Source organism: Rana temporaria, chromosome 4, assembly GCF_905171775.1.
Source record: "Rana temporaria chromosome 4, aRanTem1.1, whole genome shotgun sequence".
Classification (NCBI taxonomy): Eukaryota; Metazoa; Chordata; class Amphibia; order Anura; family Ranidae; genus Rana; species Rana temporaria.
This window is the reverse complement of record NC_053492.1, coordinates 56,238,159-56,256,868: the sequence shown is the minus strand read 5'-3', so window position 1 is coordinate 56,256,868 and position 18,710 is coordinate 56,238,159. Positions and strand designations below refer to the sequence as shown.

Sequence of the window (18,710 nt, the reverse complement as noted above, 5' to 3'; positions counted from 1 at the left end):
CACATTAATGTACTAAGATCACCTCTTACACAAAAATGTATTGTTTGCTGGTCCAAACCTGACTATAAGATTATAAGAGATGACTATTTTTGCTGTTAATGAGAAATAACGTGGCCACCAACTACTGTACTCATTTTGGAAAATAGAACCTGAATTGTGCAAGCTGTGCCATAAAAAGGAAGCCGAGGGGAAAAGGCCAGTCAAAAGTATTGCCTGTGGTTACCCTGCAGCTGATCTTTTCCCCATAAAAAAAGACAAGGGAAGAGGCGCCTCTGGGTGTAGATGTTTTTAAAATAATTTAATAGCACAATAGTTAACACAGGCAACTCACATTTGCGAGGTAAAAAGAAGGCATTAAAGCGGAGGTTCCGCGGTCCCTCGTTTTTTTTTTTTTAACATTGCATTGAATGTTGTTTCAGTTACCATGCTAGTACTCATGTGTTTGACGCTTGTACTCACCCCCCGTCTCATGTCTTAGTAAATAATATTTTTTTTAAAACGATGCAGGACTTTGCCATTTTGCTTCCGGGAACCGGTGAATGCCCTCGTCACGTGACTGGCTTGATGAGTCACGCGACGAGTGAAATCCTGTGAGATTTCGATGGTCAGCGTTGTGATTGGTCTCCTGGGAAGCGTGACACTGTGCTCCCAGGAGACATTGCGGACACCTCCCAGCTGGGGAAGAGAAAAGATACGCCCACTCCCGCGGGAGGGATACCCGGAATTCTCAATAAATACTCCTGATTCATGGTATTTAAAATGCACAATTTTTTTTTATAGCCATATGTATATGTATATTACCCATAGATCTGGATAAGCAAATGTTTATATTTAGGGTGAACCTCCCCTTTAAGCGGGTCCAAACATGGAATAGATCATCAGTTCGTCAGTCAATTCCTGGTCCTGCTGGGGCGCTGTGCTGCTAGAAGTCCATAAACACCGCTGATGGATGAAAAAAGGCCGGCCGTGGTGGAGGGGCTTCAGAGCGAGGCTTGGAGTGCTGTTGGTGTAGGCAGGTGAGGAGTGATGATGTAACTGGCACGCAATGCGTTTCATGAGCGTACAGGCTGCGTACGTAGTGAATGGGGATGTGGAGCTAGAATTTATGTTGCACAGAGGGGCCGAAGGCGGGAGTTGCGATGTGATTGGTGGAACATTGTTTAAACAAGACGAAGCAGTCTGTTGTGTGCACAGTGATTAGAGCAGTTTGTGCAACGGCTGTATATGGCGATGGAGCGGGATATAAACTGAGCATGACGCTATGGGAAGCACCACAATCTGGGATGGAGGAAAAAGTGTTGGATTAATAGACAGGGGGGGGATGGGGCAAAAAGGTATGGGGAAAGAGAATCTACACCCAGAGGCGCCTTTTTCTACAGAATTGGAACACAGTTTCTGTTCCTCCCTGATGGCAGCCCTGAGAATGTATATGTAAACCCCTGGACTTATTACTATTATTATCACCATTCTCATATCCCCAGTACCTAGACTCTCTTCCTCACCTTTTGTACATACACTTATGTACACTTGAAACACTTTTTATTCTGATCATATATCTGTTGTTCCGGGTTTTTTTTGTTGCCCATTTTACTTGTATATTGATCTTTTCCCCATTACTGGCTTACCATGTCTTGTTCTGCACCATGCTTTTGTGTGGAAGGGACCATGTTGGTAGAGACAGAGATTTGGTAGAAATCAGAGCTGCTCCTCTGATGATTGGTGGGGGAAATTCATGAAGCAGCAGATGAGGTATAGGAAGCACAGATGCACAGAATGTATGAAGCAGAAGAAATGCTTGTCTGCAAATTTCTGTATAACACGGAGAACAGTGACCAAGCACAGTAGTAGTCAGAGGCAGCAGTACCTTGGATGATCTTACACTGCATACTGTGGGGCAGATCCTCGTAGAATTGCATGGGCGCAGCGTATGGGAGATACGCTACGCCGCTGTAACTTACTTTTTGAAGCTTCGAATCCACAAAGAATTAGCGCCGTAAGTTACGGCGGCGTAGTCTATCTCTCGCGGCGTAATGGCGCGCAATTCAAATGCGGCGAGTAGGGGGCGTGTTTCACGGACTACTTACACGAACTGCGCATGCGCCGTCCCTAAATTTCCCACCGTTCATTGCGCTAAATGACGTCGCAAGGACGTAAATTACGTCCAGCCCGTTTCACGAACTACTTACACAAAAGAAAAAAAAATTAAAATGATACGCGGGAACGACGGCCATACTTAACATTGCGTACGCCACCAGATAGAAATAGCTAATTTGCATACTCAACGCGGATTACGACGGGAACGCCACCCAGCGGACGCCGAAGAATTGCATCTAAGATCCGAAGGCGTACGAAGCCGTACGCCTGTCGGATCTAACCCAGATGCCGTCGTATCTTGTTTTGAGGATTCAAAACAAAGATACGACGTGGGAAATTTGAAAGTACGCTGGCGTATCAGTAGATACGCCGGCGTACTCTCTTTGTGGATCTGCCCCTGTATATTTAGCTCTGAGGTTTAAAGTGATACTAAAGTCTTGTTTTTTTTCCCTTTAAAAATAACAAACATATTATACTTACCTGCTTTGTCAAATGGTTTTGCACAGAGAAGCCCTGATCCTCCTCTTCTTAGGTCCCTCTTCGGTGCTCCAGGCCCCAGCAAGCAGCTTACTATAGGGGCGCCCAAGCCAAGCCGCAGCTCCGTGTGTCCATTCAGACACTGAGCTGCGGTTTGGCCCTGCCCTCTTTCTCCTAATTGGCAAACTGAGTTTGATTGACAGCAGCAGGAGCCAATGGCACCATTGCTATGTCTCAGCCAATCAGGAGGGAGCTTCCCGGACAGCCAAGGCACATGTGCACATCACTGTATAGAGATGGGGCTCAGGTAAGTATTAGGGGGCTGACAGGGGCTGCTGCACACAGAAGGCTTTTTATCTTAATGGATAGAATACAATAAGAGAAAAAAACTTCTGCCTTTACAACCACTTTAAGGCACAGGAAAGGCACTGCTATCTTTTAGGAGGAACTTAGGACAAAAGATACATTTTTCAGACACAATAAAATATAACTAAAGGCAAAATGTTTTTTTTTTTTATAGAGTGCAGAGGGATTAAAACACATCAGTTTTGTCTGTCTGTCTGTGTCCCCTTTAGGGACATCCCCCTCTAGTAAAAGAAAATCACAAATTTGGGTTGTCCCCAGAAAAGTAATAAAGGGCAAACATTTCAATGGGGACCCTCGTTCTGGTGACCTGAGGGTCCCCAAGGAATTCCCTTAATTTGCAGGGATTTCCTCTCACTTCCTGTTTGGCTATGGGACAGCAAGTGAGGGGAAATCTTTGCAATAGGACACAGATGGCAAAAAAAAAAGAAAAAGATGTGTGTGTGTATATATATCTATATATCTATCTATCTATCTATCTATCTATATATATATATATATATATATCTATCTATATATATATATATATATATATATAAAATCTATCACCTGGGTTTCTCACATACACATGGTCAGGGGCCCCAGGGTGTGTGTCTGTTATAAAGAAAACAATTTTTTTTTCTCAGATCCTAATAAGTCCTGGTCTTGGGTCTGGAACCTGTAGGGATAAAGCCTATATTCCTTGTTCCACATCTAATGCCGCGTACACACGATCGGTCAAACCGATGAGAACGGTCTGATGGACCGTTTTCATCGGACCAAACCGATCGTGTGTGGGCCCCATCGGTTATTTATCCATAGGTTAAAAAAAAGCAATCTTGTTTTAAATTTAACTGATGGATACCTAACCAATAGAAAAAAAACAATCGTTTGTAGGCACGTCCATCGGTTAAAAATCCACGCATGCTCAGAATCAAGTCGACGCATGCTTGAAAGCATTGAACTTCAGCACGTCGTTGTGTTTTACGTCACCACGTTCTGACATTATCGGTTTTTTAACTGATGGTGTGTAGGCACGACTGACCATCAGTCAGCTTCATCGGTTAACCGATGAAAACTGTCCATCAGACCGTTTTCATCGGATGGACCGATCATGTGTACAGGGCATTACCTGTTAGCCAGACATCATTGAGTACTCTCAGCTGTGCACAGACGTTTTTATATGTGAGCTTAAAGAGGCTCAATGATATCTCTCCCTCCCCCTCTCTCTTTTGTGAGAACCTGCTGCTGGGTGAAATGGCGGACTGCTGAAAAAACACTAAGGCCCAGATTCTCGTACATCGGCGCATCCTTATGCGGTCGTAGCGCATCCAAGATGCGCTACGCCTTCCTAACTTAGAGAGGTAAGCTCCGTATTCCCGAAGCACCGGCGTTCAAATTTGCGCCGGCGTAGTGCAAATTCGTGGGCGTATGTGGGCGTAAGTGAAAGTAGGAAGGAAGTGGGCGTGATACATTTAAATGAACCGTGACCTTATGCAAATGATGGTCTGAACGGACGGCGCATGCGCCGTCACGTGACCGGGTGTCCCCCGCCCCTATGCGCATGCGCACAACGCGATTGGCGAGTTGCTCCAAACAAGTGCATAAATACGCCCAGACATGCGCCCATCATGTGCAAAAGTACACCTGTTAGTTTACTGTTGGTGGTGAGCTTACTTTTGCAGTGCTTTGCCATGTCTGCTGAGCGTACAAGTAGAAGGAAAAAGAATTTCTCTCATGAGGAGAGGGCCATCATTCTCGCAGGCATGGAGAGGCACTATGACCGCCTCCATGGGTCCAGGAGTAAAACCACAAGCAAGGGGCGAAGGGATGAGATCCTGCAGAGGATAACGGATCAAGTGAATGCTGTGGGCAATGAGGCGAGGAGGCCCCATCATATAGGCAAGAAAATTAATGACCTTAGGAGGAGGGTCAAGGACAAGATGGCCCTCATGGCGAGGCATGCCAGGGGCACTGGTGGGGGACCTGCCTCAAGGATCCGTCTGACACCAGATGAGGAGGTAGTTGCCCGGTGCCTTACCAGGGTTCAAGTTGAGGGAATGCCGGGCTATGATTCTGTTCATCCGCCCTTGAGGACAGGTAAGTGTTTATTTCAACTATCTGGTGTGTAGCATGTGTGTGGGGGGAGGTAGGGAATATGTGACAAGTTTGTGGGTCCACCAACATGTGAATGTTTTGTGTCATCCACAGGTGTCCAGGATGAAGCTGGCCCGTCTCGTGCCCCTGCCCGTCCCACAACATCCCCTGATGCTGATGTCCCTGCCCGTCCCACACCATCCCCTGATGATGATGTCCCTGCCCGTCCCACACCATCCCCTGATGCTGATGTCCCTGCCCGTCACACACCATCTTCATCTGATGAAGATGCCCCTGACCCCCAGGGAAGGCAAGCGGCATTGGTGGAGGAGAGTGGTGGCCACGCCTCCATTGAGGAGGTTCTGCAGGATGCGGAGCATTTGGGGGAGGAGGTGTCACTGTCCCTTTTCTTGGAGGATTTGGGAAGCTTGGCTGGTCCATCCCGGACCTCAAGCCCACGATCCTCCATATCCTCGGACTCCATCTCCAACCCAGCCACTCCCTCTGTCTCCATCTCCAACCCACCCCCTCCATCTAATCCCTCACCCTATGCCAGGCCTGAAGCCTCTCGTGGACCAAGGAGGTCAACGCGGAGAACCAGGGGGGTACCCGAGTTGCTGTCTGTGACCCTGACCACTGCGCAGGAAGACCAGACCCGCCTTATGGGTGCGATGGGCCAGGACTTCACTCGAGTGGCTGACAGCCTAGGGGAGAGGGGACATGTCACCGATGTGATTCAGGACATTGCAGGCAACACCACTGCAATTATCACATGTTTGCGGGATCTCGAAACCACCACAGCAAGCCTGGTGAAAGAGGTGCAGACCCTAAATGAGTCCGTCCAGGGGCACACAGCTGCCATTGTTGGTGTTCAAACCGAGACCAATAACCTCCTGAGGAGGATAGCGGTGGCATTAGAGGGCAGGCCTCCAGCCACGGTGGATGCTCCTCTGCCTGATGAAACCCCCCCCCCTCAACCAGGCAGTTGAGGAGCCGGGGACGGGGCCGTGGCCGAAGGCAGGCCAATTAGTTTTTCGGGTTGATTATTGCTCTGGTAAAGATTTTTTTTATTTATTTTTCTAAGTATTGCTCTGGTAAAGAGTTTTTTAAGTTAGTGTTGACAAATGCACACGGTGAGGCGTGCAGAATAGTGTGACTGGTGTGAGAATGGGGGGGGGGTTGACACTCCTGCCAGCAAAGGGGTGTCACCCTCTGCCGTGTGAAAGGTGTATGAATGTACAGTAACATAATTGGAGCCTTGGCGCGGCGTTACTGCTCCCTAAAACAATGTGGTTTGATTGGGTCTAATCCAATTCGATGTGCATGTGGGGGGTGTGTGCTAGGGACCACAGTGGTGTGCACGTGTGCATTCACATTGTGCCATTTTTAATGTGTGTGTTTAACGTTCAAAGAGACGTTCAACGAGGCATCTCCTGATTGCTGATCCCTCAGCAGACGGGGTACCCTCAGGCAGGGGGGGATTGTCGGGTTGGGGGCTCAGGTCATCACGTAGTTCAACCTCCAGGCCCTTTCTCACTGCGAAGTTGTGCAGAATGCAACATGCCCCGATGATCTGGCACACAAAGTCTGGGGAATACAACAGGGTCCCCCCAGACTTATCCAGGCATCGGAAACGGGACTTCAGTTGGCCAAAGGTTCGTTCCACCACTGCACGGGTACTTATGTGTGCAGCATTGTAGTTTTCCTCTCCTGGGGTTTGTGGGTTCCGGAATGGGGTCATTAGATGAGGTCCAAGTGCATATGCAGAGTCACCTGGAAGAGAAAAGACAGGAGGAGGTTAGTCATGCATGTGTCCCTCGTAATGTCTGCGTCATGGGGGGGACAGTCATACCTGACACCCATGTCACTCACCAACCAGCCAGCTGTCCCCGTACACATTCTGGTCAAACTCCATTGGGATGTCGCTTTGGCGGTAGATGAAGCTGTCATGAGAGGATCCGGGGTGTTTGGCACGGACGTGCCATATGAGGCCATGGGCATCCACGATAACCTGGACATTGATAGAATGCCAGTGCTTCCGATTGCGGAATAGGTGCTCTGTGTCACGGGGGGGCTGTAGTGCCACATGGGTGCAATCAATTGCCCCGATGGTGCGTGGGAATCCTGCAATTTTGACAAAATCTGCCCTTGCCTTATTCCGCTGGACCTCCTGGGTGGGTCTGACGATTTGGTTGGACATGTGTCTCAGGATTGCGGGTACAACCTGGTGCACACATCTGCTCATGCTGGTTTGTGACATCCCAGCCACACCTCCACTTGTGCGCTGAAAAGATCCAGTGGCCAGGAAGTGGAGTGTTGCCAGGACCTTGATCAGTGGCTGCACTGCATGTGAGCGGTGTGTTGGGCTTGTAAGGTCATCCTGCAGGATTGTGGTTATTTCCTGGATGGCTTGAGTATTAAATCTGAAGAGGCGATACACCTCTGCTTCCCCGATGGCCAAGACGTCTAATGGCGTTCGGTAAAAACGCTGCCGTGCCCTCCTCCTTCTCCTTCTCATTCGAAGCGCCTGGGCGCACACTAGTTGTGCTATGACCATGCCTGCCCCTGGCATGTTGGCATACAGAAGTCTTGTCCTGCAAGTGTGGTTGCTGAGCTCGTCCGTAAGGGTGCTGCTAAAGCTGCTCTCCAGCTGACCTGCACACGTCTGGTGCAAAGTTGCCCCTGCTTTTATGAGGGGCAAGTTTACACCGGACGAACAGCTTACGCGCACCGCTCGTAGCCTGCGTCGGGCGGTCGTACGTTCGGGAATCTCGGTATATCCCTCATTTGCATATTTGATTATGAAATCAATGGGAGCGCTGGGCGTTCTCGGCGTAAATGTGCGCCTACGCTACGCCGGCGCACAAACGTTGCGCCGATCGAAACAAGACTAATTTCTGGCGTACCTGGTTCTGTGGGTACGGCGCACCGATACGACGGCGCATCTGTTCAATTGCGCCGCGCAAATCAAGGTGCCCCGGCATAACGCCTTTGAGAATCTGGGCCTATGACGATACACGTCCTGTTTCTTTTGGGCAATCCATTATGTGACATGATGAACTTTTATTGAGTTTAAAGAAGGATTGATCCAAATTCAAAAGTTAGCTGTCATTGCTGGGCCAATGGGCTTCAAGCAGAAGATGCCCGCCCTGCAGCTGATGTACACAGAAGGGATGGGGATGTGCCTAATATGGACACAAGGCCATATTAGGTCAAATATTTTACAAGCATCCCCACCCCTTTGTATATGTGCAGCTGTAGGATGGGTTATGTCCTGTGTGCAGCTCAATACCCAGCAAAAGCAAACTTGGTTTGGACCGAACCAAAGCTCCTTTTTAGTCAGTAACCTTTACTGCACTTCAACTGTACAAATCCAAAAAGAAAAGACCATCTGCACTCCAAAGAAAATTCAATTACTGTTAACACTACTTATACAGTAGAGAGAGTCCCTGCTTGAGACCTCCTCCTCTGACAGCACTCATTTCACCTACAAGGCTGGGCTTAAAGGGGTTGTAAAGGAAAGATTTTTTTTCCCCCTAAATAGCTTCCTTTAACTTAGTGCAGTCCTCCTTCACTTACCTCATCCTTCGATTTTACTTTTAAATGTCCTTATTTCTTCTGAGAAATGCTCACTTACTGTTCTTCTGTCTGTAACTCAACACCGTAATGCAAGGCTTTCTCCTTGGTGTGGAGAAAGCCTCTTGAGGGGGGAGGGGGCGAGCAGGCAAGTCAGGACACTCTCTACTTTGCAGATAGAGAAAGGAGCTGTGTGTTAGTGGGCGTCCTGACACTCCTGCTCGCCCCCTCCCCCCTCAAGAGACTTTCTCCACACCAGGAAGAAAGCCTCGCATTACGGTGTTGAGTTACAGACAGAAGAACAGGAAGTGAGGATTTCTCAGAAGAAATAAGGACATTTAAAAGCAAAATCGAAGGATGAGGTAAGTGAAGGAGGACTGCACTAAGGTAAAGGAAGCTATTTAGGGAAAAAAAATATTTCCTTTACAACCCCTTTAATCATAAGCCCAGCCTTAAGGACGAAACATGTCAGAGGAGGAGGTCCCAGGTGGTGGGGACTGTCTTCATGTTGTTTGGATAAATAAAGTTACCAGCTTTTGAATTTTCTTTGAATGACAGCCTATTTTAGCTTTGGATCTGTGCAGTCTGTGGGGCATAAAACCAGCCCCTGCTAGGGGTTTAGCACCCGATCTTTCATGGGGGTGACCCAATTCAGGTCTTTAGTATATTGTATTCTACACTTCTGCATGGACAATTCCTGGAAGTCTCTGTTTTGTGAAAGGTTTACAGCTGCCACTACTAGTTGAGACTGTCTCTTTTACAACTTTAACAAAAAGGAGCAGGTAGAAGCAAGTAAGCTGCTTAGAAATGTCATATACCTCCTTTTGTTTGACCAGGAAGACATCGATGAAATTCCTCTGATCATTGACATTAAGATTATTCCTCTGATTGGTGAAGGTTTCTCTGATAAAAGAGTGCAACTCATCCATGCTTGGAATAATATCTCTGTGATTCCCAGGCAACCATCGGACCACAGATGGAAATGCATTGTACAACTAAAAGAAGATACATGCAGTTAGTTTCCTGATAATGATAAGTAATCATATTCTTTTGTTAATGCAAGCAATGTACAGTTGTATTCAAAATTATTCAACCCCTACTGAAATTGATTGTTTTGCCCAGTTTGACATTGATTTTGATCATCCTGTCATCCTGCTTACAATTAAATCAAAGAGGCACGTGTAGGTCAGACAAATATAACATAACATTTATAATGAAATAACCACAAATGTCTTTTCTGTGCTCACATCATTATCAATTTTATTCAACCCCCAATTGACATTCAATCTTAGTACTTAGTACAACATCCTTTTACAGTTATAATTGCTTTTAAACTTGAAGCATAGCTTGACACAAGTGTCTTGCAGCGATCTACGGGTATCTTCGCCCATTCGTCATGGGCAAAAGTCTCCAGTTCAGTCACATTCTTAGGCTTGCGCACTGCAACTGCTTTCTTTAATTCCCACCAGAGGTTCTCAATCGGATTTAAGTCTGGTGACTGCGATGGCCACTCCAAAATGTTCCAGCCTTTAATCTGCAACCATGCTCTAGTGGACTTGGAGGTATGCTTGGGATCATTGTCCTGTTGAAAGGTCCAACGTCTCCCAAGCCTCAGGTTTGTGACGGACTGCATCACATTGTCATCCAATATCTCCTGGTACTGAAGAGAATTCATGGTACCTTGCACACGCTGAAGCTTCCCTGTACCTGCAGAAGCAAAACAGCCCCAAAGCATGATTGACACCCCGCCATGCTTCACAGTAGGCAAGGTGTTCTTTTCATCATAGGCCTTGTTCTTCCTCCTCCAAACATAGCGTTGATCCATGGGCCCAAACACTTCTAATTTTGTTTCATCAGTCCACAGAACACAATCCCAAAACTTCTGTGGTTTGTCCACATGATTTTTGCATACTGCAGTCGACTCTTCTTATTCTTTGGAGACAGCAAGGGGGTGCGCCTGGGAGTTCTGGCATGGAGGCCTTCATTACGCAGTGTGCGCCGTATTGTCTGAGCAGAAACTTCAGTACCCACGTCTGACAACTCTTTTGTCAGTTCCTCAGCAGTCACACGGGGACTTTTCTCCACTCTACGCTTCAGGTAGCGCTCAGCAGTCAAAGTCAGCATCTTCTTTCTGCCACGACCAGGTAGCGTTTCAACAGTGCCCTTTGGCTTGAATTTGAGAATGATGCTTCTTCCTATGGTGTCTCTTGGTATGTTTAACATCTTTGCAATCTTCTTATAGCCATTGCCCTTCCTGTGAAGAGTAATCACCTCTTCTCTTGTCTTCCCGGACCATTCTCTTGACTTCACCATGTTTGTAACCACACCAGTAAATGTCTAGAAGGAGCTGAGTATCACAGTCATTTTAAAGCTGCCTGATTGGTGCTTATTAGGCTTTATTGCTGCTCCCTGACATCCACAGGTGTTTTCAATACCTGATTGAAAACACTTCAACGAACCTCTGTTCTTCAGAGTGGTAGTCTTTAACCACTTCCATACCAGGTACTTACGCAGCTTCCCGCCCAAGCCAATTTTCAGCTTTCAGCACTGTCGCACTTTGAATGGCAATTGCGCGGTCATGCTACACTGTACCCAAACAAAATTGGCGTCCTTTTTTCCCCACAAATAGAGCTTTCTTTTGGTGGTATTTGATCACCTCTGCGATTTTTTTTTTTTGCGCAACAACTAAAAAAAGGCTGAAAATTTGGAAAAAAAATTACGTTTTTATTTTTTTCTGTTAATTTTTTTGTAAATAAGTTTTCTCTTTCAATTACGGGCACTGATATGGCGGCACTAATGGGCACCGATGAGATGGCACTGATGGACATCGATGAGGTAGTACTGACGGGCACAGATGAGGTGGCACTGATTGGCGGCGCTGGTATGCGACACTGATGGGCACACATAGGCGGCACTGATGGGCACACATAGGCGGCACTGATGGGCACACATAGGCGGCACTGATGGGCACACATAGGCGGCACTGATGGGCACACATAGGCGGCACTGATGGGCACTCATGGGCGGCACTGGGCACTCATAGGCGGCACAGATGGGCACTCATGGGCGGCACTGATGGATACTTATGGGTGGCACAGATGGGCACTGCTAGGTGGGCACTGGGCATGGATGGGCACTGTGGGGTGGCACTGATGGACACTGGGGTGGCGCTGATGGACACTGGGGTGGCGCTGATGGACACTGGGGTGGCGCTGATGGACACTGGGGTGGCAGCACTGATTGTTGCCAGTCAGTGCCCATTTGTGGGCACTGACTGGCATCTTTTTTCTTTATGTTTTTTTTTTTTATTTATTTTTTTAGACTTTTTTTTTTTTGGCTTTTTTTTTTTTTTTTGCCCACCCTGGTGCTCCAGGGTGGGCATCCCTGGTGGTCCAGTGTGGCGATCCGAGGGGGGGCTGCGCTGATAAACAATCAGCGCGAACCCCCCCTGACAGGAGAGCCGCCGATCGGCTATCCTCTACTCGCGTCTGTCAGACGCGAGTGAGGAAGAGCCATCGGCGGCTCTTCCTGTTTACATCGTGATCAGCCGTGGTTGGACACGGCTGATCACGTGGTAAAGAGTCTCCGCCGGAGGCTCTTTACCGAGATCGGAGATGCAGGGTGTCAGACTGACACCCCGCATCACCGATCGCCGCGATGCGCGCCCCCACGGGCGCGCGCGGCATGAAATCCTGCAGGACGTTCTAGAACGTCCTGTCAGGATTTCATAACCACTTCCCGGACGTAAATCGGCCATAGGCCGGGCGGGAAGTGGTTAAGGGGTTGAATAATTGTGTAAATGAAGAATTCACAAAATAAACATTTACTACTGTATTACAAAACCAATTGATGTCATTTTAGTTGCATATGGTTCTTTAAGTCCTTGTAGGATTTCATTCTGAATACAATTACAAATGTACACTAAATTCCCTAAAACCCTTTACAGCATTGGGGGGTTGAATAATTTTGAACACAACTGTAAGTACCTGAATTTTATTTAGTACCAGCCTCTTCCACTCCATGTACAACAGTATTGAAGTGTGAAAAGAATAAGCAGTACAATGAGCTAATCAGTTCATGTGCTGACTGACAAGACGCACAATGACAGGAAGAGAAAGCAGACTGACAAAGAGATGAGCTTAAGACAGTGCTGATTCTCCTTTCACTGTCCAGTCATAGGCTGGGGTGGGTACAGGACAACCTGTACTAAGAAAAACTGGGCCAAACATACCTGGCGATCGGACTGAAGACATCTAGAACCAGAAAAAAATACTGACAGGGAAATCTCTGGGTTGAAGATGAATAGTGCAGCAAAAGCTGGTTTTGTTATTTTATCTTTAAATGGTAGACATGTGCACACTGAAATATTTCATGTTGGAATTACATTTTCGTCTGAAAAATGTATTTATTAAGTTACTCCCGATATTTGTTTTTATTTTGTTTCGTTGCTTTCTTCCGAAAATCTGAATTAAAGGAGTCCCGCGTGTGGTCGCGAGATCCTCTTCGCCGCTCAGCCTGGCCGCTCATTGGCTAGAGCGGATGGATTGAGAGCAGCGCAGCCATTGGCTGGCGCTGCTGTCAATCACATCCAGTGACGCAGCGCGCCAAAGGGTGGGGCCGAGTGATACAGTGACTGTATCACGAGAGCGTGCCTGCAATTACTCACCACCATGCAAGCTCTCTCGCATTACTGTGGTCAGTACTTGCGGGGACCCCAGAAGACGTGGATCGGGGCCACTCTGTGCAAAATGAACTGCACAGTGGAGGTAAGTATGACATGTTTGTTATTTTAAAGGAAAAAGAAAATTCCTTTACTAACCCTTTAAGGTCGAATCTGTCAATTGAAGGCTTATGGAGTCCGTCGAATGTTCTAAGAAGATCCGACCACAAGCTATAGTAGAATTCTAATGTTGTATGACTAGTAATAATTATATTTGTTAATTATTATTACTAGTCAACCAACATTAAAATTCTTCTATAGCCTATGGGCGGAGCATTTGACCATAAATGTCCGCTCGTGACGATCTTATGTTTTTAGCTGATTCATCGAATCTTCATGTCTCTATAATGTTGAATCTTTTCTCTCTATGTCGAATAATCTGGGATTAATAGAGTTAGGTTAGGCACATTCGACCGCAGGTTCGATAGACACAGATCGCTATTGTCACCGTCATGTCGAATCTTCTATCTATATCGAACTGTTGTCGCAACAAAACAAAAATAAAACATTTTTATGTCGGATCTTTCGGATTTCAGATTCTGCGTGTTCGTTATCATTTGTTAAAACAAACGCGAAAATCCCAGAAATGCGGACGAATATGCATTCGGACGAAAACAAATTCACATGTCTATTTCCAATTTATCCTTATCGTTTGGCTGGAGCTCTACTTGGAAAGGGAAGATGCAATATGAATGCCAAAAAGTGATGCCAGCTAAGCAATGGAAGAATCAGGACAGCTTTCTTAGCCCTCTAGATTACTTGTTCCGGATACATTTAGAGCCGGTTCACACAGGGGCGACTCAGCCACCTGACAAGTCGCGTCCCGTTCTGTACAATGAAACCGTTCTAATAGGAGTGACTCAAGTGTCTTTGACTTAGAAAAAGGTTCCTGTACTACTTTGGGGGCGACTTCCATTGACTTCAATACAGAAGTAATTTTGCAAGTCGCATCTGAAGTCGTCTGCAGATCGCCTTGCTCAGTTGCGCAGCAAGTCGTGCCGCCCCATTGTGAACAGGCACTTATTGGGCAGTGTTGTGCAGCAGTTCTATAAACACGAGAATGTTGTCATGCTGATCTGCAACTATCAGGCAGAATTTAGGTGCAATGTCGACAATGGACCTGTCATTCTTCATGTAAGTGAGTAGACCAGGGAGACCTGAAGCTTGACCATTGCTTGAAGTTTTGTCACGGATGTCTACACAGGCATCCAACACAGGTTAAACAGATCAGTGGGCTTCACTAATGGAAATAGGCACAGAGGTAAGTGAAAAATGTATAATTTATTAAGATAATGGCACACGTGAAAACCAGCAACAGAAAAACCCCCAAAAACAAGCAAGCATGCAAGAAACACAGCAACCCCAAAAATACCTAAACTAACTAACTAATATATACAAAGAACAAGAGCATAAATAGCAACATCTAGCAGGGATGTGAGACAAGGGGGAAACAGAGTCTAGGACAAGGCGGGGAGCATATCAGGAACACACGCAGGCTACAGGCATCAGGTCAGGCAGGGACAAGCCAAACAGAGGAAATACTGAAGCCGTAAACCACAGTTAAGGGCGGTCTATATACCTGCAGCAGTTTACATCAGGTGAACCTTAATTGATGAGGAGTCCATCCACTGGGGGACACCCGCTGGTGGCCACCAGAACTGCACCCTTGTTACTGGAAGGAACAGTGCCACCAGCAGGTGACCAAAGCCATAACACGGATCATGACAAGTTTTTAGGTGATCTAATTTTATGATCCTCACAGCAGGATGGATATAGAGATATAGGGGCAGATCCACAGAGATCTGCACCGGCGCAGCGTATGGGAGATACGCTACGCCGCTGTAACCTACTTTTTTAAACTTCGAATCCACAAAGAATTTGCGCCGTAAGTTACAGCGGCGTAGTCTATCTCTCGTGGCGTAAGGGCGCCTAATTCAAATCGGCGAGAAGGGGGCGTGTTTCATTTAAATGAAGCGCGTCCCCGCGATGAATGAACTGCGCATGTGTCGTCCCTAAATTTCCCGCCGTGCATTGCGCTAAATGGCGTCGCAAGGACGTCACATTTTTTAACATAGACGTGAATTACGTCCATCCCGATTCACGGACGACTTATGCAAAAATTAAAAAATAAACGCGGGAACGACGGCCATACTTAACATGGCAAGTCTAAGGCCCCATACACACGAGAGGATTTATCCGCAGATACGGTCCAGCGGACCGTATCCGCGGATAAATCCTCTCGAGGATTTCAGAAGATTTCTATGCGATGGCGTGTACACACCATCGCATTGAAATCCGCGCTGAAATCCTCTGCCGATGACGTGTCGCGCCGTCGCCGCTATTATGACGCGGCGACGGGCGCGACGCTGTCATATAAGGAATTCCACGCATGCGTCAAATCATTATGACGCGTGCGGGGAATCCCTTTGGACGGATGGATCCGGTAAGTCTGTACAGACGAGCGGATCCATCCGTTGGAATGGATTCCAGCAGATGGATTTGTTGAGCATGTCAGCAAATATCCATCTGCTGGAAATCCATCCCAGGGGAGATTTATCCGCGGATAAATATCCGACGGAGTGTACACACCATAGAATCTATCCGCAGAAACCCATTTGATGGGATTTATCTGCGGATAGATTCTATGGTGTGTATGGGGCCTAAACTATACGCCGCAAAACACCAGCTTTAACTATACGCCGGAAAAAGCCGACTAGAGACGACGTAAGAGAATGCGACGGCCGCACGTACGTTCGTGGATCGTCGGAAATAGCTAATTTGCATACTCGACACGGAAAACGACGAGAACTCCACCCAGCGGACGCCGAAATATTGCATCTAAAATCCGAAGGCGTACAAAGCCATACGCCTGTCGGATCTAACCCAGATCCCGTCGTATCTTGGTTTGAGGATTCAAACCAAAGATACGACGCGGGAAATTTGAAAGTACGCCGGCGTACTCGCTCTGTGGATCTGCCCCATAGAGTCTCCTCCTCCTGGTGTGTTGACCTGGAAAACCTAAGGACACATGCTGCCTTCAAGGATGCTAGCCATAAGTGCCTCAGGCAAAGGTTTCCAGCAGTGTCTAATATGTGGACTTTCTTCCATGTTTCTTTTATTACCCAAGAGTTTAATCTGCAAGCATGATAAAAGGGACTTAAGCTATCAAATAACCAGAACCGAATTAGGTTATGAAATGGGCATTTGTGGTTATGTTGTTTACTTAACACACTAAACCATGCCTTACTCCTCTGACAGCCATAAGTGAAATCTACAAATTGGCAGAGTTAATGTGCAAACCCTACATTCTGATATTTTAGTCAACCTGAAATATCTGAAGATCATTGCTTGAAATGTTTAGATTAACATGCTTTCTGGGGTTGGGGGCACTGCAATGCACTCCATCTTGGAAAACAGCTTAAATATCATGTTGGAGTTTTGGAAATCCCCTGGCGGTTTGAATAGAACCTGAACTAGTGAGAAGACACCTGGAGCATCCTGCTGTATGGGCCTCACAAGGTAAGGTTAGCCAAAAGTATCATGGTAAAATGTTGCAGTAAAAATAAACTTACCAAAACCATTGGTGTACCAACATTTCTGGCATTATCATTGACTATTGTTAAAAGCCTTAAAAGTTTTGGATCATCATAGTTAAAACGATGACCAAGCAATATGGACACAATGATATTGGCCACAGCAGCATTCATGATCATCGTGTTTTCAAATGGTTTTCCTGGAATACAAGCAAAGATATTATTAAAAACTCATAGTTTAGTAATAATAGACATAACTCTAAGCAACAAGGTTCAAAGGGGAATAAGGAGTGCAGGGGGTTAACTATTTTATGTTTTGCAAATGCAAAATGTCTTTGTAGAGTTTTGGAAACATATCGTGACTTGCCACAAATAGGGGGTGTCCTTGGGCGGTCATTACTGCCGGTCAGGTCAACCAAAGTTTTGCAAAAAAAGGCTAAAGGTGATAAGAGGAGCTTCTAATGGTTAAAATGCTTCATTGGGTTGGAGAGGGCTTTGTTAGTAGTCAGTAGTTAGTTTTTTTTGCCAGAGGCCATGCTTATTTTCAGCCACACATGTACTGTACACCCCTATTCTAGCAAGGGGTTGTCTGGGCACAGGAAAGGCTTGGAGTTACCATGAGAATGTAAAGGGAAGGGGGTGCCTGTCATAGGCCTCCCTTTCTAGATGGGATCACTGCAGCAGTATTAGTTATTAGGTAGATTAGTGGAGCTGCTGTATAGTGAGTTAAGCTGGCTGGGGTCAGGCAGCGGTCAGGGGGTTATACAAAGGACAGGGAATAGGCCAGCTGTGGTAAGTTAGTAGTTAACTGAGGCAGGTTTGATTATTGCAGGTGTGTCAGGTAAGCTCAGGTGGGCTCAGGAGGTAGCCAGCTATTGGGTCAGAAAGGTCAGGTGATATTAGGAAGGTTCTGGAACCAGCCTGAAAGCCTATTTAATGGTCCAGTCTGGCCTGGGTCGGTGCCAGCCTGATTCCAGAACGACAGGAGAAGCTCCCCGTGGGTCCCGCAGCTATTTTCCCTCAAGATGGATGCGATGCTGAGACAGCTACTAGACAAGGCCGAAGCAGATGGTGGCGAAGCATGGCTGCGACAGTGTCTCTCCCTACCTGGTCCGCGGCTGCTGGAGGATGGTGAAATAGACGATCCGGTCCCGGGTGCCAGCGGTGTCTGCAGCCCACAGCGTCTTTCGGGTATGCTGTATTCGGAGGAGGAGTTCGCGCAGCTCTGGTCCACTGATGTCGCGAGAGCGGAGGAAATCTCGTCTGAAGCGACGGAGGGTCGGAGACAGAGCAAGAGGAAGCGCGGGCCGAAGTTTATGGACAGCCCCGCTCCGCCCATGTTGGGTGGCGTGGGGCGCGGTGAGCCATTTCTCCCTTACAGGTCCCAGCGCGGTGTAGCTATGCCCGCAGTAGGTGGAAGAGGCCGGGCGGCGCGCGGAGCGGCAGCAGCAGGAGCGGGAGGAGGACCTTCTTCTTGTCAGCAGGGGAAGTCAATCCAGAAGCACAGCGCGCCTAGGAGCAAGGGGAGAGGAAGAGGGGGACCAGCAGCAGCCCCACAGCCAGCGGCTCAGCCAGCAGCCAGCCCTATCACTGTGATGTGTTCATCTCCTTCAGCAGCCCCTGGAGCAAACCGTGCTCAGGGGCTGGCAGGTGAGTCCATTACTGGAGCTCAGTTTACTAGCTTGTCTGCTTCATTAGAGCAATTGATAGCATTGATTAGGGGGCACACAGATCCTCAGCAGGAGGGGTCAGGTGGCTATCCCCCAACACAGCAGGGGTCTGGGCAGCAGTTTCTGCAGACACCAAGTCTACACCCCTTTCTCCCCCTATTACTGTACAGAATGCTCCTGATAACATAAATGCTCCTGAAA

The 18,710-nt window shown here is 47.3% G+C and overlaps 1 protein-coding gene across 1 annotated transcript in view; it reads right to left on the bottom strand.

The window, feature by feature from the left end:
• The window catches only part of LOC120936228 (cytochrome P450 2K4-like), a 59,187-nt gene that overhangs the window by 22,879 nt on the left and 17,598 nt on the right, over window positions 1-18,710 (bottom strand). Inside the window, exons 5-6 of the mRNA XM_040348428.1 lie at window positions 16,879-17,039; window positions 9,405-9,581 (exon numbers count right to left, since the gene is read on the bottom strand). Of these exons, the coding sequence (XP_040204362.1) occupies window positions 9,405-9,581; window positions 16,879-17,039 (338 nt within the window). The remainder of the gene's footprint in view (window positions 1-9,404; window positions 9,582-16,878; window positions 17,040-18,710) is intronic.